General features: G+C 37.6%; 1 protein-coding gene across 3 annotated transcripts in view; it reads left to right on the forward strand.

Moving 5' to 3' along the window:
* The window catches only part of PLS3 (plastin 3), an 87,635-nt gene extending 72,113 nt beyond the window's left edge, over positions 1-15,522 (forward strand). For all 3 annotated transcript variants that reach the window (XM_079911378.1, XM_079911379.1, XM_079911380.1), the window contains exons 7-16: positions 848-1,013; positions 2,268-2,410; positions 4,859-4,954; positions 8,598-8,793; positions 9,876-9,954; positions 10,761-10,875; positions 11,064-11,197; positions 11,849-11,972; positions 12,193-12,317; positions 13,969-15,522. In XM_079911378.1, the coding sequence (XP_079767504.1) occupies positions 848-1,013; positions 2,268-2,410; positions 4,859-4,954; positions 8,598-8,793; positions 9,876-9,954; positions 10,761-10,875; positions 11,064-11,197; positions 11,849-11,972; positions 12,193-12,317; positions 13,969-14,101 (1,311 nt within the window). In that variant the 3' untranslated portion in view covers positions 14,102-15,522. The remainder of the gene's footprint in view (positions 1-847; positions 1,014-2,267; positions 2,411-4,858; positions 4,955-8,597; positions 8,794-9,875; positions 9,955-10,760; positions 10,876-11,063; positions 11,198-11,848; positions 11,973-12,192; positions 12,318-13,968) is intronic.
* The last annotated feature ends 9,139 nt before the right edge of the window (positions 15,523-24,661 follow it).

Here is a 24,661-nt window from a genome sequence, read left to right on the forward strand (position 1 = left end):
AAGGCTTCTGAGCTGTACTGACGTTGCTGCTGGAAGTAAAGTTCAAATCCAGGTCTAACTGCGAAGCAGTTCTGTGTTCTTTTCATTGCATTTTGTGTTCAAACATACAGAAATAAGCTCTTAATTAATTAGCATGCTTAAAGAACAAAGGGCTTTTATTTTCCATTTAGTGAGTATTAGACTGTTAGATAGCAAAATTCCCTCAGGCAAGAGCATCTCGGGATGTGGAGATTGAGAACTTCTAGAACTCTGAGGTGTATTCAATAGACCTCTCATTTAGGCATTTTTAGAAATACGACACTTAACCCATATGGATATCCTTACTCTAGTAACTCAGCCTTTCCCTTTAGTGTCAGTGTCCTTAAGAAGGGACCAAATAAAAATACCGAGTTAACTTCCCCTGTAAATCTGAAAAAGACAATAACAATGAGGCTAGATTTGTTTTAGCTATGCTTTTTTTTTTAATATTTATTTATTTAGGCGGCACCAGGTCTTAGTTGCGGCACGTAGGAACTTCATTGAGGCATGTTTAGTTGTGGCACGTGGGTTTCTTAGTTGTGGCATGCAGACTCGTAGTTGTGGCATGCATGTGGGATCTAGTTCCCCAACCAGGGATCAAACCCGGGCCCCCTACACTGGGAGCGCAGAGTCTTACCCACTGGACCACCAGGGAAGACCCTAGCTATGCTTTTAACACCAAAGCCTGGATATTGCTTTCTGTGGATCACATATGGGTAAAATTAAGACATAATTTCCTTGCTGAGTGTTATTTTCAGTGAAGGGAGAAATAGACTGCAAAAACGCAGAAAGGTTAAGAAGCAAGTGTTGTAAATTGGCTGTCTTGCAGGAAAACTTGAACTTGGCACTGAACTCTGCTTCTGCCATTGGGTGTCACGTTGTGAATATTGGTGCAGAAGATTTGCGGGCTGGGAAACCTCATCTGGTTTTGGGACTGCTTTGGCAGATCATTAAGATCGGTTTGTTTGCTGACATTGAATTAAGCAGGAATGAAGGTAATGGAACACAGTCATAATTTTGAAAGTCGTTTATTGGTTATATTTTTCTAGTCATGCAGACTGTCATGCTTTCACTTAATTGAGGTGATTAGATGATAACTAGAATTAAACATAAGGTAATGTTATAGTGTTATTCAGGAAAATAGCCTAATTATAACTTTCTTCTTTAGTAGTAATTAACATTTGTCTGGCACTTTAGAATTCATTGTACAATAAAGGCACGAAAGCCCAGAGAGTTTAAGGAACTTGCCCAAAGTCCCCAAACTTAATATGTATTCTTTTCTGCTCTGATTACACTTACACTTTCAATCCACTCAAAGGGGCCTATATTTAAACAAATAAAATTTTTCTAATTGCTGGCCTCTTCTGAGCAGAGGCTTCTGCACAAGTAAGAATGTTACCTCTGCCCTTGCTTAAATCCCTCAGTGCCAGAGTGACATGGCATGAAGCAGAGTCCATGAAAGATGAAATTTGCCTGTTAGAGGTATCGCTTAGACCTCTTTGGAAGTCAGGCAGTTTCAGTCTTGTTCAATGTAAATCTCCTTTTATCTTATGGGAGGTAGTTATTGCATAAGGACTACACAACTTCTTCATAAAACAGTGCTTGAATTTAGACAGTGCTTCGTACAGACACCCAAGCTTCTACCTCTTACCTCTGGGAATATTTATCAGAAAACCCTTGGCTTCTTCTAGGCATTCAATTCAACAACAAAAAATTATTGAGCAGCCTTTACATGTTAGATGCTATAGAAAATGTAAAGTTGAATTCTATTCCTTTAAAAGTAGGTTTAACACTTCAAGAGTTAATTAGTTATACTTAAATATAAATACCTTAGGGTTTGTATACTCATTTAATCAGAAGGTTAAGTAAAGGGCTCCAAAATTTTAAACATACTCCCCCAAGTCTCTGATTTTAATATTATTTAAGAACAATTTATGTAAATATATGACATAATGTGAAAATGTTCAACTTAAAAGCTAGAACATTTGGTATTTGGAATGTGAAGAATAATAAAGAATATGTTATAATATATATTTGCTGTGTATTCTCATAATACAGTGTTTCTATCTGTATCATAATTATCTACTTTTATTTATCTTTGTTATTAGACTGTGAGTACCTGAAAACCAGGCACTAGGTCACAGTACTTTTAGTACCTCTCTTACTTACTTAATAGAGTGTCAAAAGACTCAATAAACTTGTAATAACTGTTACATGGACTATATTGGTTGTGGGTTTTTTCCTTATAGCCTTGGCTGCTTTACTTCGAGACGGTGAGACCTTGGAGGAGCTTATGAAATTATCTCCAGAAGAGCTTCTGCTTAGATGGGCAAACTTTCATTTGGAAAACTCAGGCTGGCAGAAAATCAACAATTTTAGTGCTGACATCAAGGTAACTGTGCAGTTATCGACACTTTGGGGGAATATAATGACTCGGGAGATTTCATGCCAGCTTAAAGGAGGGGGTCATTCCTATGAGTTTATCACCCAGCCTTGTTGCCTCTTGGCCCTGACGGTAGATTTCAGTAGAGAGATGGAGCCAAGTAAGGAGCACTAGCGCCAAGTCTAGCTTTCATTTTGCGGAAAGGGGTAAAAAGTATTATATTATAGTCCTAACATTTTCTATTCTACCTACTGTTCAACATGGAGTACGAAAGGACAGGCAGTCATGACTCTTCTGTTGCTAACTGCCTTTCCCAGGCCTCAGTGTACCTTTTAGTAAAGACCTGGAAGAGAAAGGGCCTCAGGATTCCCTGTCTCCTTCTGTCATGTGCTCCCTCCTTCAGGCACTGAGTTCTTGAGGGTAGTTACATACTTTTATTTATGTCTGTGTCTCCTACCTCAGCCCCCGCCCTTGCATTACCGCCCTCCTACTAAAGCCCACCTCTAACACAACACCTGGCACATAAAAGACCCACAAAGATTTCTTGCGTTGAGTTGAATTTTGGCACTCACTGCTCACCACGAGCACTAGGGAAAACTCGCAAGGGCGGGAGACATCGGTAGCATTCATTTACCACACGTTGCCTCTGGCATCTCGGGGAGACAGGGCCAAAATCACCAGGGCAGATATCTTGGCATTCTCATTAACCAACTCGACTCTCCAAAATCCGGATGTTGGAACACAGGGAACAAACTCAAGGATCTTCACCAGATGTCACTGGCCAATAGGGCTGTGAAAATAGTCTGTGACCACATCAGTTTATTCAGTGGTGAGAGAAAGTAATGGGATATATTTGCATTACTGATTTCATCAGTGAAAATTAAGGATGGCCCCAAAATTATAAAACCAACTGACCCCACCTCTTCTTTTAATTTATGCAACATGCTTAGCCAGCTATATTTTGCTTTACACATTAGATATGTTCCCAAAAACCATTCATAAATGTATTTTATGTTCGGAGCACATAATTTAAATGTATAAAAGGGAATCTTATGTACAAATGAATATTTTTTTAAAAAATATTCTGCTTTGAATATTTTTAAAAAGCAGAGGATTGTTAGGTAATGTATGTTCAAGTTCAGATTTTCACCTGTACAGCCCCTTTTCAGGGTAGTAAGTACAGACTCTGTGGGGTCTGCTCTTTACCTGTCTTTCTCAAGTACATAGGGTTAGATTACGAATTGTTTCTGCACCTTTAGTAGGTAATTGTAAGCGAAAGCAGTGCAACTGTAATGCACTACTCCTTGGAAGGAGATAACCCCTATGCCCACTAATGGTATGATCTGGGTTTGCATTCCATGAATTGCTCTGAAGTGACTTTCACTCACCTGATTCTCCCCGATCTTAGAATCGTTTCTGGCGAGTGTATCAAACTTATTGGGGTGGCTCATTTAAGATGCAGCTCTCCGGGCAGCTCCCAGAGATCTGTGCTTGGTAGGTCTGAGGTTGGATCCAGCAATCTCCATATTGAACAACTTCTCCAGGGGATTAGGATGCACATAATCCGTAGGGTTTACCACAAGAAACATTCCTTTATAATCTGTCTGGACTGTCAAGGCCTAGTAATAGAAAACTGTCATAGCTGGGAAGGTGATCTTCAAATATAACATGATTAAGGAATCTTCACTCCAGTTCCTGTCCTCTGGTACAATTTGACATGTGTGTTGAAGACCCTCCTAAGTGTTTGCGCTTGGTACAGTGGTTTTCACGTTTTGTTCTGTGCAGTGTCCACACAGCCTGCATGCACCCAGTGCACACCCCGTATGAGCAATGCCATTTTGTTTTAGGTATTGGGATTCCAAGTGAAAGTGTTCAAGTGATGAAAGAGTTCAGGGGCTTAAAACAAAGAGAAGCTTGTTTGGTTAAATATATTCAGATAATTAAGGGTTTAATGTTATTTCACCACCTCAAGTGTTAACTCGTTTTAAAATTTTTGTCACTTAAATACATCTTTAACACAGCTAATCTCTTCTCCATACCTTATGGTATATACATATTGTGCTTTGTAATGATGTAACCTGTTTATTTTTTCTTTCCCTATGCTTCCTGGATTTCTCCTGTCCTACTTTTTTCTCTTGCTTGTTTTATCTATCAAGCTTATTGACTTCAGTAACTCAGTGAAGGTACAGAACTAGTTACGTGTTTACTAGCATTATTGTATTGATGACTTCAATAAATTGTAAAGTCATGACAAAATCCAGTTCATCCATATTCAAGGCAGACCTAAGGCCAGAAAAGTGGACTTTTCTGGGGAAAGGAGCTGTTAAATTAGAAGATAGAGATTTGTGTCGTACATTCTCACAAAATCCGATGCAAGTATCCTTCCAAACATGGGACAATAGGATACATTCATTCTTTATAAATGTGATCGCACTGACATTTTCAATTCATTTGTAGGATTCCAAAGCCTATTTTCATCTTCTCAATCAAATTGCACCAAAAGGACAAAAGGAAGGTGAACCACGGATAGATATTAACATGTCAGGTTTCAATGTAAGTATAGGTGTTCTTTTGAATTCTACAAGCTTACAAAGTTGTTGTCAATTTCTTATAAATAACAAGAATTTTTATAATTGCATGTTGTGGTGTTGACAATTTTAAGCATTATTTTAAAATTTATTACTGTAGGTGTAATTCAGAGGCAGAAAGATGCTTTGATTTATGTTAACAGTTCATTCGTGAGTTCTGTAATTATGGTGGCATTGGTTCATATGGATGGCATAAAATATTCAAAGCAAGTGTGGGGAAATAAGCACTAAAGACTAACGTTTTCCAAGTATTTGGATTACAATCACAGTGATAGATTTAATGACTACAAATTCATATATGCATCTGTAATATTCCTGTGTTGAGAGTAATGTGAATATGTTTACAAACTGCTGCTCCCTGAAATCCGGTTTGGGGAATTACTGTCACAGAACATGTTCCCTGATTACATCACTTATTTGTTCAATGACCTTGGACAAGTTCCTTCCCGAAATTGGATTTCACTTTGTTCATACATGAAGTAAAGAGTTGGCCTAGACTATTTAGTCCCAACTTTCTAGGATCCTGTTGTTGCTAGTACTCATTAGATGTGGAATGTATTCTACTGGTTTTTAAAAATCCACATTTCTAGCATATTTCACAGTAGGATTGAGTGGATTACACTGGGTAAACCATTTATGCTGCCCTTATCAGAACTGAATTTGTAACTGACTTTGTAGTGCTTATATTTCTGTCTGTTTTTAACTGTGAAATTCTTCAGTTCAGGTCACTCTTGGCACGAACAAGGGGCCCTCTTGTGCACTAAGGGAGCTGTCTCTATCACTCCTCCCTAGTTGATCTTAAAGCACTCCCTTCATTGTCTCTTACCTCCTCAGAATCCTTCAAGGTTTCCCCGTTGACTCTAGAGTTCAATCCGAAATGTTCTGCTGATCATGTAAGGCCCTGCTATACCAGTGCAATTTCCCACTACTCTGTACCCACCACACACACACTCATTTTACCTCTGAGCCTTTCCTCTTGCTTTTCCCCTTGTTTCTCAGTGTCCTTCATCTTTTTCAGTCTTATATCTTCTTTAGGGGTGTGTGTATATATATATATATATATACATCCATCACCACATCAAGTTTCCTCATGATCCTTTGTAATTCCTCCCTGCCCCCATACTCCCATACTCCTCCATCCCAGGCAACCACTGATTTACTTTCTTTAAGTTTAGTTTGAATTTTTGAGAATTTTATGGAATCATACAGTATGTATTCTTATTTTATCTAGCTTCTTTCACTCAGCATAATTATTTTGAGATTCATCCATGTTGTTGCATGTATCATAAATTCATTCCTATTTTATTGCTGAATAATAGTCCAGTGAATGGATATACTATAATTTGTTACCCATTCACCTGTTGATGAACATTTGAATTGTTTCCAGTTTGGGGCTATTACAAATACAGCTGCTCTGAACATTCATATACAAGTCTTTGTATGCATATACGCATTCATTTATCTTGGGTAAATACCTAGGAGTGGAATGGCTGGGTAGTATGGTATGTGTGTGTTTAACTTTTTTAAGGAGCTGCCAAGTTGTTTTCCAAAGTAGTTGTACCTTCGCACATTGCCGCCAGCAGGACGTGAAAGTACCAGTACGTCCACATGCTCACTGACACCTTAGTGTGGTTAAACATGAATCATTTTAACAGGTGTAGAGGTGTCTCATTGTGATTTTAATTTGCATTTCCCTAATGACAAGTGATGTTGAACATCTTTTCACGTAGTTATTTGCCATCCATATATCTTTGTTTAAACACTTTACCCATTTTAATTGCATTGTTTGTTTTCTTCTTGTCAAGTTTTGAGTGTTTTATATATTTTGAATACAAGTCTTTTATTGGATATGTGATTTGCAAATATTTAGTCCCGGTGTTTTTCAAAGAACAGACGTTGTTAATTTTGACAAAGTCAGATTTAGTTATTTTTTTCTCTTACGAATCATGCTTTTGGTGTTGTATCTAAAAACTTTTAGCCTAACACAAGGTCACAAGCATTTCTCCTTATGTTTTCTCCTAGAGGTTTTATAGTTTGGGGTTTTACATTTAGTTTTACATTTGGGTTTTAGATTTATAGTGTTGGGTTTATACATTTGTGTGTGTGTGTGTGTGTGTTTGGGGTTAATTTTGAATATGATGTGAGGTATGGGCTGAAGTTCTTTTTTGCATATGTATATTTTTTATTTGATTATTTTTTGTTTCACTATTCTACAATGTATTTAACTATTAGAATTTTTTAAATTTTGGGCTATTTTAAAGCTTCCTTCTATTCCAATATTATCAATGCTTTTTGTTTAGGAATGCCAAGATGATCAATAAATAAGGGATTTTAAAATAAAGATGGTAAATAGCATAAACCAGGGGCATTAAAGTAACAACTGATAGGTTACAAGAAATAAAATAGGCTCTGTGAGAGGAAGTCACTAGGCTCACAGAGAGTCCTGAAGAAAGGCTGAATCCCACTCAATTGCCCATCTGCTCGTGGTTACTGATTGCTCTGCAGATGGTAACAGAGAAGGGTAACACAATAAATACACATTGTTCTGGAGTCCCAGACAGTCAAGGCACCTCACTGGAGATTAAAAAACTAAAAATACCACCACCCATTAAAGACAGAGTTAAGACTCTCAAAACTATACAATCTGCATGCACCGTGTTGGTTTAGAAGTAACATTCCTCAAGTTCCCTTTCTCTCTTTTTTCCTCCCAGTTATAAAATCCCTTTTCTTTTCACATGACACTGTTTTCCAGAAGAGCTACTTTTGCCCTGGGGTAGACGGGTGGAGATGTCTGTTGTAGCTGCCAAGAACAGTCTGGAGGGCAGGTCACTAGAAAGGAATAATCCAAAAGCAACTGTTTCTCCTGCAGCTCCAGGAGGAGGAACTTTTATTGGTGGGAGGTGGGAATGGTGAGCACCTGGGAAACTATTTTTACATTGGTCTGAAATCATCAGATCTATAACTTAAAAATCTTCACCAAACCATACGTTAGTCAAGAGATCAGCATGCATCTTTCCAGAAGAAAAGAAAGGCAAAATGGAGAAGAAGAAAAGTTAGGAGTCCTAGGAATTAGTTGAAAGTAAGTATTTTTTTTTTACAGAAATGGACAACTTTGCTTCCCGGGTGGAAAAGTAAAATAAAACAAACAAAAAATAGTTGAAGAGAAAAACAACGATTTAAAATATGCAATTTAAACTTGAAATAAAATTATCGGAACCTGGTATCCCTGATTATTATTTTTAAAATATTTTCTCATAATTCCATCATCTTTTTCAGCCTTACACCTTCTTTAGGGCTTAATTTAAAAATCTGAACAGGTTTTGCTTTTTTCTTGATGAATTTTGCCATGAGAGATGTAATCTCTATTGAGTTAAATGTATTCTGTCCTTAGATATACGATCTGGTGCCATCTAGGGTATTTTCAAGGTACTGCATATCCAGCACAGCCAACTTTTTTTTTTTTTTTTTTTTTTTGCATTCAAAACAATAAGTACCATATATTGACTAAGAGAAAACAGAACTGTATACCCAGCCTACCATTGTAGGAAAACATTTCTATATTTTTAGTATGGTCTTTTAAAAAATGTCTTCTTATTTTACTTCAACAGGAAACAGATGATTTGAAGAGAGCCGAGAGCATGCTTCAACAAGCAGACAAATTAGGTTGCAGACAGTTTGTTACCCCTGCTGATGTCGTCAGTGGAAACCCCAAACTGAACTTAGCCTTTGTGGCTAACCTGTTTAATAAATACCCGGCACTAACTAAGCCAGAGAACCAGGATATTGACTGGACTCTATTAGAAGGTAACTAAACGTTTCTTAAATTATGTTTGGGACTACAGAGTAGAAATACATAGGCCACAGTGATTTCATAATCTTGACTTTAATAAGTTTCCTTATCCCCTTTAGCAACCGTCTGCTAGAAGTAGTCCCAAGGGCTGAGTAAAAAGTGGCAGCTGATAGAAAGGAATGATACAAGGGAACTTTTAAAGTAAGCTAGCCTAGGGTCACTTAGTTTAAGGCCACTTAGTAAACCAATGTTTTATTTTAATATTTTAGAATTAGGTCACTTTTTAAACCTCTCACCAGAAAAATGCCTGTATGCATAAAATTTACACACATTTGCACAAAATTTATAAATTTACAATATTTATGTTTCATTCTTCCAGTCAGACTAACTGAAACTGGCCCCAGTTCCTTTCACACTTAACCTACTCAAAAAATAATAATAATGCATGGTAATTATTCGTTTAAGTTCAGGAAAGGCAGAGTTTACCTTTGCCAGATTATATATGCATGAAGTATAGTACTTAAAAATTAACAAATGTAAATAGTAGTTCATTGCATGTCTACTATCATTACTATAAAATCTTTAAATTTTATGCTTTTGAAGTTTCAAATAATTTGTTGCTCTAATATAGGCATGTAAAAGGAGTACATATATGTAGTTTAGTATTTGTTAAATGGGTAGAGGGAAGATGCAGATTAATATGAGTATAGAGGTTTATATGATATGACCCTAGCAAATTTTTAAAATAAAAACTAAACTGATAACATCAGTTACTTTAGAGGTATGGGGATTTGGGGAGATACTGGAGAAGGATTAGACAGAGGAGGAGATTTTAAAAACTTCATACACCTCTAAATTGCTTAACTGGTTATTAATAAGGTTGTATTCTTTACTTTTAAAATAAATTCATCCAGTTTAAAAAAGAAGCATGTATCTAGAGAGAATGTATTTAGAGAGGCTGCTTAGAGACTCACAATGGAGAAAAAGCTCTAGATCTGTAAAGAAGAAATAAAATAATCTTATATGTGGGTTGATGTTATATGCACATATACAAGGTATTTAGTGAATATATAAACATTGTGAATATTTTTAATAGGAGAAACTCGTGAAGAAAGAACCTTCCGTAACTGGATGAACTCTCTCGGTGTTAATCCCCATGTAAACCATCTCTATGCGTAAGCCTTCCTACTGCTATTGTAAACAGTTATGAACATCATGAATGGACGCTACACAAATAATTACAGCTCTAAACCTTTCCTAAATGTTAGTTTGTAGCATATTACTTATATTGGAAAATGTTGAGTGGTGACTCCCATTTTCATTTCCAAATACACAAAAGCCCAGATTATTTCTTTACATGATCATTAACATTAAGTGAAAGAATGTATAAATGTCTTTCTAACACCGTAGGGAATAGATATTTATATTTTGAAACAGAGACCAGAGGGTGCCTTAAGCAGACCATCCATGATGCCTTGAAGGCTTTGTACTCACTGTTCTCTCAGCCCGGAATGTTCTTTTCCACATCTAATGCGTTATTCCCTTGCTATATTCAAGCCACTGATTCAGATCTTGACCACCACCTACCACTACCTAACCCCTAACCTCGTTCTTTTTTTTTTTTTCATAGCAATTAAATACACCCCAAATCATATTATCCATATACTTGTTTCTTCCCTCTCTCTGTCCCTCTCTCTCTCTCTCTCTCTCTCTCTCTCTCTGATTTAAAGGCCAGGGATTTTTGTCCTATGTGCCCAACTTCTAGAACAGTACTTTTCAAACGATAAGCTCTCAATAAATATTTTTAAGAGAATTGGATGGTGTTAGCTCTACTTTCAGCACAGATTGATTAAAAAAATAGGAGTCTTGGGTATTATCTATGGTTTTATATATCTTGTTTGACAGTGTAGTGTTATTGTTTTTAAGGAAACATAGGCCCAGCTGTCTGAAAGCATTGATCAAATTCTTTTTAAATCATTAGTGACCTGCAAGATGCCCTGGTAATCTTACAGTTATACGAACGAATTAAAGTTCCTGTTGACTGGAGTAAGGTGAATAAACCTCCATACCCGAAACTTGGAGCCAACATGAAAAAGGTAGATAATTAGGTTGCTGCACGTATTTCTTACAGACTTTTAATTCACAATTTGTTTCTTTTGTTTGGGAAACTCGTTGGCTCTGAGCTTCTTAAGGAAAGGAACTGTGTCTTAGTTTTGTGCACACGTCCATATACAGATTAAACAAGTGAAAAATCTTTTAAGCATTTGCTTTTGTGTGTTTGCAGCTAGAAAACTGCAACTATGCTGTTGAATTAGGGAAGCATCCTGCCAAATTCTCCCTGGTTGGCATTGGAGGGCAAGACCTGAATGATGGGAACCAAACCCTGACTTTAGCTCTAGTCTGGCAGCTGATGAGAAGGTATGGTACACAATTTTAGCTGTTTAAGCTTCACTATAATACAAGTCTGTGATCTAGTCCTTATTATTTTTAAGCAAATGTATCGAGGACTACATCTTTGAAATTTCTGTGTTTAGACTCTGAAGTGAGCTTAAGTAATGAATATATGTTGGATGGCCAATGAGAGATGGCTTCTTGAAAGTGAGGCAGCAGAACTGTGACTATTTCCCTTTTTGCATAGGAAGCCTGACAGACAGACTTGAGCCTCATTTAGTGTCGGTGACTAAAAATAGCAAAAATTATGAATACCCCATGTATACATTTGAGAAAGATCTCTTAACTGTAATGCTGAAAAGCATTCATTATAACTGGGTACCAGCCAAAGCACAGCTTATTTTAAGTCCTTACCATGGTTGGACTAGTACAAAAAGAGACTGCAGTAGACTGTTGGGCTTACTCATTAAAGCACTGAGAATCTTCCCCCCACCAGTGCAAAAGGCAGCTCAATGGCAAGCCACTACTACTTGAAATGTTGGTTGTTTTTTTTTCACACAGTGCAACTCTCTTTCCATGAAATCTAAACCTAAAGAGAAGAAATTAAAGATAAAGCATCTTTCTAATTGAATTTTTTCTCATGAAGTAGATCAGGACCTTTTCTTCTGCTTCTTTTAGATATACCCTCAATGTCCTGGAAGATCTTGGAGACGGTCAGAAAGCTAATGATGACATCATTGTAAGCTGGGTGAACAGAACATTGAGTGAAGCTGGAAAATCAACTTCCATTCAGAGTTTTAAGGTAAGAATTCCATGTTTGACTATTAAACACTGTTTGCTCTAGAAAGTATCTGTAATTTGGAAGGCTAACTTTTGGTTTCTTTGCGAGTGAGAATCATTGTTGGGCCAATGGCGTGATTCTTTTTTAATTCACTGGACTTTGTTTCTGGCAGCTTTATATAGGTAATCCACGTTAATTTGTACACATTGAAATTCTCAGATGTATTGTCCTTTTACACTAGGACAAGACGATCAGCTCCAGTTTGGCAGTTGTGGATTTAATTGATGCCATCCAGCCAGGCTGCATAAACTATGACCTTGTTAAGAGCGGCAATCTAACAGAAGATGACAAGCACAATAATGCCAAGTAAGGGATGCTGCATAATATCCTGGCAAGAGCACAGGCGTTATAGTCAGGCAGACCTGCATTCTCATTCAGGTTCTGCCACTTGAGAATGATGTCACCTGGGGGAAACCTCTTCTAGCCTCAGATTCCTCATCAGTAAAATGGGCTCGATCATACTTACCTTGGAGGGCTTCCCTGGTGGCGCAGTGGTTGAGAGTCCACCTGCCGATGCAGGGGACGCGGGTTCTTGCCCTGGTCTGGGAAGATCCCACATGCCGCGGAGTGGCTAGGCCCGTGAGCCATGGCCGCTGAGCCTGCGCGTCCGGAGCCTGTGCTCCGCAACGGGAGAGGCCGCAACAGTGAGAGGCCCGCATACTGCAAATAATAATAATAATAATAATAATACTTACCTTGGAGATTTTGAAATGTATAAAATCTGTAAGAGCCTAGCGTTGCACCTGACCTAGTAGGTAGGTGCTCAGTCAGTCGTTGCTTTAGTAGATTACAGAAATAATGTATGTTTTAATGCAACTTAGCTGCAAACTCACAAGTGAAAGATGAGCTAAGAATAACCATGCCTTTGATAAGAGTATTCTTCTGTCGCACTCTTTTAACACACATTATCTAGTGATGTCTCTCTTACTTGCATAGACCAATTTACTATGTATGTTGAGTTTATTATCTTGGTCCCTTAAGTGGGTAGGATGCTAAACCCTCAGGTGGAACTGTGCCTTGAAAGTTTCCTGTGTTTCAACAGTATTGAGGTCTTTTCCACCTGTCTCTTCCCTTCTCCAAAGACCTAGACTGTGATCTGGTTTCACGGGTAACCCATGAAAACTTTCCCAGTACACACTGAAAATCAGCCCCCAGCTGGGCTTCACAGGATAGCTAAGAAACATTACTGCAAAACTTCGTGGTTAAGCACGTCATTTCTGCCCTCCTTAAAAAAATATTTGTAGTGTAATATGATAAAGATTTAATATCCATAATTTATAGAGAACTCCTGAGGCTTCTTTTTCCAGATGCTTGATCATCTTTAAAGATTCCTGTTACGGAACACCTAGAAATGCCTTGTGTATTAATTGAGGGAAGCTCCTGCAGATTTCCCCAGCTGGACATGTCATGTTCTTTTCTCCCTTCCTTTCTCTACACTTTGCATTCCTTGCTTCGGCCACTCTGGCCATGTACCATGTAGGCTCTCTCCCCTCCTTTGAATATTTGGAAGTATTCACTGCATCTACCAACTTGTATTTTGCGTCTGGCATAATTTTTTCCACCCCAAATCTCTAAGATCTCATGAGAGTTACTATTATCTTATTACATGCTCAACGAGAATATCAATCTGGGTAATTATATATTCTAGAAAACTATTTTTTTCATATCAAATCAGTGCTCCAAAATTATTTCTCATTTTATATTGTAGAAAAAGAGTGAATAAATATTATCAGCCCAAAATAGTAGAGCTTAAAAATCTGGTGTCACTTATAAGTGACCTCGCAAACAAAATAAAACAGAAAACAAAATAACGAAAAATGAAATCATTCCGATTTGAACTTTCACTATAGAAGTTTTGCGTCCTAGACAAATGATTATATAAGAGGAAATAGATGTCTCATGTTGTGCCCTTGACTGACCAGAATTTCACCTTAATTATTGTTTCCTCCAAAAATAGGTACGCAGTGTCAATGGCTAGAAGAATTGGAGCCAGGGTGTACGCTCTCCCGGAAGACCTTGTGGAAGTAAAGCCCAAGATGGTCATGACTGTGTTTGCATGCTTGATGGGCAGGGGAATGAAGAGAGTGTAAAATAACCAATTTGAATAAAAACAACCTTGCTCCCAAGTGCATGATTAGCAGGTCAGCAATTTCCAGGTGAAGTGCTCATGGCTTAAGGAACCATTGGTTATTTAAAGGACTTTTAACAAGACTAAGCTCATCATGGGAGCCCTCAGGGGAAAGAGTTTTAATAACAACTCCTCTTTCCCGTAGTCAAGGTGGATTTGTCATGCCCACCTGAAATGTGCTCATAGCCAAATCATTTACTCGCTCCTCCTAGATCGCTGCCCTTGACGTTTCCCATTGCTGTACGTATTTCTCTCTGTTTCTGTTTCCCTCTTAGAATGTCCACCTCCTGGGACTTGCTTAGATGATTGGATATGAATATTATTAGACAATAATTCTGCTTTTCATCCAGTATGCTAGTTCTTATTCAAGAACTGTGGTCAGAGGGTATTTGGATATGAGTATCCTTCGCTTATCTCTCTAGTACTGAAAATTTACAGAAGTAACTGGCTGTGTAGAATGTAATAGAAGCTTTTCATATTCGTTTATTCTTAAAAATCAGTATCTTTTTACAGTATTCTTTCTACATGATCCTTTTTTGTACATTTAAGAATATTTTGATTACATTAAATAAGACTGCTGATTTTGCTACTTTTTTTAAGGGGTCTTCAAGTAAGTAAAAAACATACATTATAGGTAGAAGAAAAATGTACCTTGAATTTCCATCTTCCCTCTCACACCGAAGCTGTAAACAATTGACATATTTTGTCTTAAAACACTTGGTTCAATATATGCTTATTTGTTTTAAAACCTGTATCATCAAACTCTCTCTTTAGATTTAAAGTGCTGTTGAATATGACACTTTTGAGGAGAGAGTGGGCTCAGAATTTAGGCAGGATACGGTAGGCCAAGTATGCTAAGTGTATAATAAATTTTCTAATTTTACACCTAAGACAAGGAGATGTGGTCACTAAAAAATAAACATATATGTAGGACTTAATGTACTCTTGCTTTGTCAAGCTGTTTGCTATAGTTTTCAAGATCACAATGTTACTCTAACTCTGAAAAGTGATGTAATCTGGTAGCAATGTATTAGTTCAAATAAAGGCATTTACATAATAATTAGTCTCTTCATGCTTCTGTCCCTTAGTAGTATGCCAGTAATGTTTGCCAGGTTTTTTCCTCCAATATTCTAACTCTTTTTCTGGTGTACTTTATAATGATGTTTGTTAAATTTAAGCTTTTGCAGCTGAATTACAGGGGCTGACTGAGTTAAGGATACGATCAGTGGGGTGAGATGGTTTTCTCCAACTTACCAAAATTTCCTTATCCAATTTCTCCCTTTTTCTTTCTCTTCCATCTCATTCACTCTTTTCAATGTTTGATTTTATACAGAAGATCGAAACAGTGGGTATCAGAACAACCAGGGAAGAGAGATGGTTTACGTTAGGTTTTCTCAACCTCATCACCATATGGACATGTTGAGCTGGATAATGCTTTGTTGGAGGTGGGAGGGAGCTGTCCTGTGCATTGCAGGGGTTTAGCTCTATCCCTGGCCTCTACCCACAGATGTCAGTAGCACACCCCCAGTGTGTAGATAAAATATGTCTCCAGACCTGGCCAAATGTTCCATGGTGGGAGCAAAATCATCCCTAGTTGACAACCTGTTGTTCATGGTACCATTTCAAGGTTTTGTGTGAATGAGTAATATGAAATGTAGTCCTTTGAGGAAGTTCATGGTGATACTATAAAATAGTTTGTATTTATAGTCTTAAGAATAAGAAAGACCTCTCTTAGTATGATACAAACCCCAGAGACATAAAATGAAAGAATGATAAATGTGACAATTCTGCTTTTGCAATAAATAAATAAATATAATAAAGTAAAATATAGATGACCAAGGAAAAAAGTTTAGTCCCATATGTTAGTCCATTCATAGACTGGGTGACATAAATAACAGAAATTTATTTCTCACAGTTAGGCAGTCTGGAAGTCCAAGATCAAGGCACTGGCAGATTCACTGTCTGCTGAAGGCCCACTTCCTAGTTCGTAGATGGCTGTCTTTTAGCTGTAGCCTCACATGGTGGCAGAGGCAAGGAAGCTCTCTGGAGGCTCTTTAATAAGGGCACTAATCCCATTCATGACTTCACCCTTATAATTTAAGGCCCCACCTCCTAATACCATCACACTGGGAGATTAGGTTTCAATATATGAATTTTGGAGGAGACCCAAACATTTGGTCTATGGTGCCCATATCATGGATTTTCTTAATATAAGGACACCTTTTACGAATAAATAAAAGACAAGTCTTCTGCAAACATATGCCAGGGTAACTGATGAGATGGGATGACTGTATCTTACGACCTATCTTCTACCTTATATTTCCAATGCTTATCTACATTGTTTCCTTCCAAGTACAAAAGTTCTTCTCTGTAGGTAACTACGTCCCAAATGCCTTGAAATGCCTTTGAAGCAAGAGAAAAGGCTTACTCCATCTTGTCCTTTATTCAAAAAAAGAGCTGGTTTCTTGGATGGTTCACTGTACAAGGCCCACAGTCTGTAGGAATGCACCTTTGGTCTGTTAAGTGTTCACATAAAGCAATTGGCCTGAACACACCATTTCTTCTTTCCTCCAAATAAAGGGCTAAAATCACTAATATATTCAAAGCACTAACAAATCTATGAAAGAGAAAGTTCCTTTAGAAAAATGGGCAAAGGAGGTAAATATCCAACTTAAAACCTATAATTAACCAATGAACATAAAAAGCAAATGCTGATTCTCAAAAAGTAATGAAACCAACAAAGAATTGCCTTTTTTAGTAGACTTTCTTTTTTTTTTTTTTTTTGCCACACCACACAGCTTGTGGGATTTTAGTTCCCTGACCAGGGATTGAACCCATGCCCTCAGCAGTGAGAACGTGGAGTCCTAACTACTGGACAGCCAGGGAATTCCTGTAGACTTTATTTTTAGAGCAATTTTAGGTTCATAGCGTGAGTTTATTTCTGGGCTTTCTGTCCTGTTCTGTTAATCTATATTTCTGCTTTTGTGCCAGTACCATACTGTTTTGATTACTGTAGCTTTGTAGTATAGTCTGAAGTCAGGGAGTGTGAATCCTCCAGCTCTGTTCTTTCTCAAGATTGTTTTGGCTACTCAAGGTCTTTTTTGTTTCCATACAAAATTTTAAAAATTTTATGTTCCAGTTCTGTGAAAAATGCTGTTGGTAATTTCATAGGGATTGCATTGAATCTATAGACTGCCTTGGGTAGTATAGTCATTTTAACAATATTAATTCTTCTAGTCCAAGAACACAGTATATCTTTCCATCTGTTTGTGTGGTCTTCGGTTTCTTTCGTCAGCATCTTATATTGTTCAGACTACAGGTCTTTTGCCACCTTAGGTAGGTTTATTCCTAGGTATTTTATTCTTTTTGATATGATGGTAAATGGGATTGTTTCCTTAATTTCTCTTTCTGATCTTTCATTGTTAGTGTATAGGAATGCAAGAGATTTCTGTGCATTAATTTTGTATCCTGCAACTTTACCGAATTAATTGATGAGCTCTAGTAGTTTTCTGGTAGCATCTTTAGGATTTTCTTTGGTATAGTATCATGTCATCTGCAAACAGTGACAGTTTTACTTCTTCTTTTCCAATTTGGATTCCCTTTATTTCTTTTTCTTCTCTGATTGCCGTGGCTAGGACTTCCAAAGCTATGTTGAATAAAAGTGGTGACAATGGAATCCTTGCCTTGTTCCTTAGAGGGAATGCTTTCAGCTTTTGACCACTGAGAATGATGATACCTGTGGGTTTGTTATATGCAAAAGTATCTTTAAAGATGTTCTTTTTAATCCAGGATACAATAAAAATTTACACATTGCATTTGATTGTCAAGTCCCTGTTCTGCCTTTAAAATGTAAGACACAGGAACAATCTGTTGCTCTTTTCGTCTTTTGTGCCATTGACATTTGTTAAGAGTTTAGACCAGTTTTGTAGTAGGATGACCCACATCTGAATTTGATTGTGAAAAGAAGGGGAAAAAATTATTTGCCATTTAGACAAAATAATATTTACAAAACCTGGTATAAATGAGCTTATGATGAGTTTGTAGCATTTGTTTTAGGTGGGTACAATTGAATAAGTGACATGGCTTTTTGGGGGGAGGGGGTCACTTAAAATTTTTATTTTGAAATGATTATAAGTTAAGAGGAAGTGTCAAAAAGTGAACAAGTGGTCCCATGCACCCTTCGTCCAGTTTCACCAGTAATAATGTCCTATATAGCAATAAAGCCATACCTTGGAGAGATTGTGGGTTCAGTTCCAGACCACCGCAATAAAGTGAACTTTTTGGTTTCCCAGTATGTATAAAAGTTATGTTTACACTATACTGTAGTCAGTTAAGTTTGCAGCAGCATTATGTCTAAAAAAAACTGTACATACCTTAATTAAAAAATACTTTATTGCCAAAAAATGCTAACCATCATCTGAGCCTTCAGCAAGTCACGATAGTGACATCATTGATCAGATAGCATAACAAATATAATAATAATGAAAAAGTTTGAAATATTATGAGAACTACCAAAATGTGACACACAGACCTGAAGTGAGTAAATGCTGTTGGACAAATGGTGCTGATAGACTTGCTTGATGCAGGGTTGCCACAAACCCTCAATTTGTAAAAAATGCACTATCTGCGAATTGCAATAAAATGAGGTGTATATGTATATAGTACAATATCAAACACCAGGTGGATGAAATGGGTAAAGGGGGTCAAAAGGTACAAACTTCCAGTTACAAAATAAACATGTCCTGGGGATGTAATGTACAGCACAGTGACTATAGTTAATAACACTGTATTGTATATTTGAAAATTGCTGAGAGAGTAAATCCTAAAAGTTCTCATCACAGGAAAAAGATTTGTAACTACGTGTGGTGACAAATGTTAATTAGATTTATTGTGGAGATTATTTTGTAATATATACGAATACTGAATCATTAGGCTGTACACCTAAAACAAACACAATGTTATATGTCAGTTATTACTGCAATTTAAAGAATAAAAAACAGGAACTGAAAAAGAGTAAAAAAAAAAACCCAGGAAATTGGCATTGATACAATCCATAGAGCTTATTCATATTTCACCAGTTTTACATGCACTCATTTGTATGTGTATGTGTATATATGTATAACTCTGTGCAATTGTATCTTGTAGAGTCATGGAACAACCACCACAATCAATGCTCCTTAGTGCTACCCCTTTAATAGCCACACCCACCAGCCTTCATCCTTAACCCTGGGGTCTATCTGGGGGTTCTCTATTAATTTCCACTGATCTATGTATATAGCCCTTTGCCAATAAATACCACACCATCTTTCTGACTATAGCTGCATAATAAGCCTTAACATCAAGTCTAGTGATTTTTTATTTTTCTTTTTCAAAATTGTTTTAGCCATCCTAGGTCCTTTGCTTTTCCACACACATTTTATTTTTTTTTTAAATCTCTATTTATTTATTTGGCTATGCCGGGTCCTAGTTGCAGCACATGGGATCTTTAGTTGCGGCATGCGAACTCTTAGTTGCAGCATGTGAGATATAGTTCCCTGACTGGAGATTGAACCCAGGCCCCCTGCATTGGGAGTGCAGGGTCTTAGCCACTGGATCGCCAGGGAAGTCCCTCCACACACATTTTAGAATAAGCTTTTCTATGTCTACCAAAAATTTTTTTTGCTGGAATTTTGCTGGGAATTGTGTGAAATCTATAGATCAATTTGGGGGAGAACTGACATCTTTATTATAACTCTTCCAATCCCTGAGTATAGTGTATCTCTTCATTTATTTAGGTGTTCTCTGATTTCTTTAATCAGCATTTAAAATTTCTTTGTATACAGAATGTGTACAGTTTTTGAAGTTTATATGTAAGTATTTCATTCTATTTTGAGTTTTTGGGTAAGTTCTTTGGGATTTTCTACGTATACAATCGTGTCATCTTCAAAAATTTGTTAAGAGGGTAGATCCCCTGTTAAATGTTTTTAAAGATAAAAACAAATCATTTCGAATTTAATGGGAAGTGGTCCTCTGTCCTTCATATACCTTCCCAGAAACACTTCATGGGAAGGTGTATTTTAAGGATCAACAAGATGGGAGATGACAACGACTTAGTGGGAAACAAATAGTATTGGTGAAAGGTTTTTAAACAAAACCATTGGGGCTTCCCTGCTGGCGCAGTGGCTGAGAGTCCGCCTGCCAATGCAGGGGACACAGGTTCTATCCCTGGTCCGGGAGGATCCCACATGCCATGGAGCAACTACGCCCGTGCATCACAACTACTGAGCCTGCGCTCTAGAGCCCACGAGCCACAACTACTGAGCCCGCGAGCCACAATTACTGAAACTTGCGCGCCTGGAGCCTGTGCTCTGCAGCAAGACAAGCCACCTGCAATGAGAAGCCCATGCATGGCAACGAAGAGTAGACCCCGCTCGCCACAACTGGAGAGAGCCCATGCGCAGCAACGAAGACCCAATGCAGCCAAAAATAAATAAATATTTTTTTTTTAAAAATTAAAAACCAGGTAAAGGAACTTGGCAGCGACTCCTGAGGAATTGATCAGATTTTGTCCACTTTGTGAAATGTCCCCAGGGAAGAACTTCGGACTTAAGTCTTCCTCTTTTGTTGCTTTTTACTCAACATACTTCCTGTGGATAGAGAAGTTTTCAAAGTTACATTTTATGTTGAGTCTTCTGTTTAAATGTTTTTCATTAATAATTCACTAATCGATCAAACAATATTGAGCACCTGCTTAATTTCAGGCTTTTGTCCAAGGCCTGAATAAGATGAATGAGAGACGTTCTTTTGCTTGAGCTGTATAGTTGGCGGATCTGGGACGTAAACACTTATCCCTAAGTAAAATGTCTATGAAAGTTTGTATCAGGAGCACAAAGTCCAAAATGGTAAATTTGGATGGGAGTAAACAAAATGTGTGTGGGTTGGGGTCGTGGTGGTCAGCAAAATCCCCAATGCAAAGTGATGCTTTAGCTGCTGATTTATTTCTTCCAAATTTGACTGGAGATAAAGGGGCCCAGATGAGTTTTTAAAGACCCTGCAGGCTTCTTCTTGAGGTCCAGATTTGACCCATACTTACTCCCGGGTTTCAAAATCTTATTTCAAAACTGCTACACTCAGATTTCATGGAAGGGGCTCCTTGTAAGGCTTGACAGCTGACACTTAAAATATAGATAAGACAGTCCTCTCAGAGTCTATGTCACTGATGAGAAAGAGGAAAACAGCCCCTGGCATATGGAAGCTGGCCTGGCACTCAAGGCTCAGCCTGTTCTCCTGTGAGCATAGAGAAATTCACACACCAACGTCTGACAAGGCCCCTCTATGATGGTAACGAAGTGAGACAAAACCAAGACCACTGTGTAATCATGTCTGAACACAGACAAAATACGAATGTCATCCAAATCTCAGAAATGAACAAACATCCTCCTCTACTGGCTTATATGAGGCCCTGCTGCTGTCTTTTTTCCCCCAATACAGCTTTAGCCTTGGTATAATCTAGTGTAGTTTTACAGTGTTGATTATAAATATTTCTTGTCTTTAGATACTTATGACTTACACCTTATCTCCTCTGACAGCTAGCCTTGATTTCGCCTCTCCCAAATCTAGGCTCCAAATTCAGAATAATAAAATTATTAAAATGTCTTTTATGCCTAAACTATCTTTGGGTTTCCTGAAATGGCCACTAGGGAATATGAAGATTTGCTTCTCAATTCTATACAAGAAAGAACAATAAGAATAAATTTTTCTACCTTTTAATTAAGTTCAAACTGTAAAAATAATGGTGATAAACTTAACAAATTAAGAGTTTATCTTCCTATGTTAGTTATGCATAATTAAATATGGTAGTTATATCTTTCAATGATTGAATACATTTCAAGTTAAAAGAAACATACATTTAAGCACAAAGACTGATGCAATGACTCTCTTCCAAACATTTTTCCAGGATTCTGGATTCACAAACCATTTTTCTTTTTTGTTCAAAATATTTGTGGACAGGCACTTGAGGTACTGACTCAGTTACATAGGACTCATGAAAGTCCTATTGCTTAGATCCAATAACCAAAACATATCCACTTTGCAAGCTGTAAGTCACACTCCTTCCTTCACCTGAAACAGAAAACCCCCATGGTTGCTTATGCCTTTTAGGAGATTATCTATGCCCTGGACAGACCTTCTAGAGACTCTTAAATAACTATGATTTAGTTGTATTTGTTAATGGTTCAAACAGGAAAAGTAAAACTAAAAAATTGCTAAATAGGGTATGATATTATGGACTTAAATGTCCCCTTGAAATATAAGCTTCTCATAGAAATTAAATCAGTTCTGATAGCTAACTTAATTGCCCTTGCTCAGACTAACTGACAAAATATAAAAGAGGATATTTCATACTGATAGTAAATATGTGATTTTAGGTTAATTCCATGATGTCCTCATGGTTTAGAAGAAGATTTCCTGACCTCTCTAGGAACCTCTATAAAATAAATGGTGACTTAAAAGACCTTGAGATGCTTTGCCATTATCTAAGATAACCATGATAAAAACAGATTTTAGCAAAAACACTTCATGGTATCACCCTTAATAGCAGAGATGGTTTGGCCACAGCACTGAACCAACAGTAGTGGGGAAATGGTAAGAGGTATTGCTGAGGCATGTCCTACCTGTAATCTCACAAATCCTGAAAGTCTGTAAAGGTAGGAAATAGGAACCAGAGCCTCGAGGTCCCCTTAAACATCTCCAAATGGGCAATGAGTGTGTTCTGGTTATTGTTGTGTATTCTTAGGGTGGGTTGAGGCCTCTGCTTGCTGGAGAGCTGAGTGAAATGGTTTCCCACTCCTGATATGGGAAATCCCAAGGTATCTCTCCAGTAACAGGGACACACATTTTGCTGGTATTGCCATTTTAAAATCCTTTAAAATATTACATTTTACTCAGAAATTCCTCTGTACATACCATATTCAAACTCAGAAAAAAATAAAGAAAATTAACAGAATTCTAAAATTTTAATTATTAAAGCTCTCAAAAACCCTCAGACTTCCCAGGCCCAAAGTACTACCATTAGCCCGACGATGATAAACCACTCAAGGATCCACAAGTTTCCTCCTTATATGTTAATAAAAAACTGCCTCATGCATTTGGGAATTTCACTTCCAATCCCAGGTTCTACTCTATTACAAGCTAATGTGACTGAATATTCCAGGAGATTCATAAAATATCTCCAACTTTATGACCACATCCTCCGTGTGATCTGCCACCTGGAGGTCTGGTCTTCTGAAATAGGCAACAGAAATAAAACTTCCATTGACCCTTAGTGAAAACTTTCTTGTTGGTACTATTAACAACTGATATATCAGTAAAACTCCAAGGTATTGATACTTAGATTTTTTTTCAGTATATAAAATGTTTAACTTAAAAGATATACATCACTTCCTCCCACACTACTGGACATCTATTTCATCAGAAGACCTTAGACTAAGGATTGTTAGGAATCTTCCAGAAGCCTCTAACAGCGGAAGTGGGCAACTTCTCCCTGAGACAACAAAAGCTGCTGTCTTCGGAAGGGGATAGGTTCCACCCAAGATGACAGAGTGAGATTAATTTTCTCATTTTTCAACATTCTTTTTCTGTCCCTTTGCCCTTCTACTAATATTACCTATTAAGACACTTTTACACCCTCCAGAACGATATGTGATCTCCCTTATCTTCATCCTATTATTTTTGAACCCCTATTGCCCTCTTCTGCCACTTCAGGGAAAACTCTCCTATATGTTTTTCCCACTCATAGGTGCTGCTCTGAATTTAACTGATTGCTGGATCTAGTATCCTCCACCAGACCCTGCTGACACTAATATAATATCACTTCCTTTAAACATCTCGGAAGACAGATTCCCTTTTATAGGCCCCTTCTGGCACTTAAGCTTCCCTCATATCATTAATCCCAACCTTCAGCCTTATAAAAATGGACCTTGACCTCACATTATCAGAAGGCTTTTGCTAAGGTTATTATAATACCATCAGCGAGACCTGCCAACCAGGAGTAGGCAACATTATTGAGGCTTTCTTGACCACGACAGTCAGTTCGTCCTCTTCAGAAAACACCCTGCTTTGCTGAACTATGTAGTTCCACTCAAAAATTTGTCTGCCTCGAAGGACACCAAACTGGCTTACCCCTGTTGTGATAAATGATACTTATACGTCCAGTACAGTTTACTTCCAACTAGAGTACTCCATTTTATGGAGTACATTTTATAGGCTTACACCGATCTGCCACACACTGATTTATCCTGTGTATTCAGGATAATTGTGAGACACTTTTACATATTTAGAGGTACCATCCCTCCTGTGGATCCTGTTTCTCTGGAAAAAATACAACCCAGAAACCTTCAAAATGCAGTGCACCCAAGCTTATTAAAAAACAAAACAGAGGGCTTCCCTGGTGGCACAGTGGTTGAGAGTCCGCCTGCCGATGCAGGGGACACAGGTTCGCACCCAGATCCGGGAAGATCCCACATGCCGCGGAGCGGCTGGGCCC

This window comes from Stenella coeruleoalba (assembly GCF_951394435.1).
Source record: "Stenella coeruleoalba genome assembly, chromosome: X".
Classification (NCBI taxonomy): domain Eukaryota; kingdom Metazoa; phylum Chordata; class Mammalia; order Artiodactyla; family Delphinidae; genus Stenella; species Stenella coeruleoalba.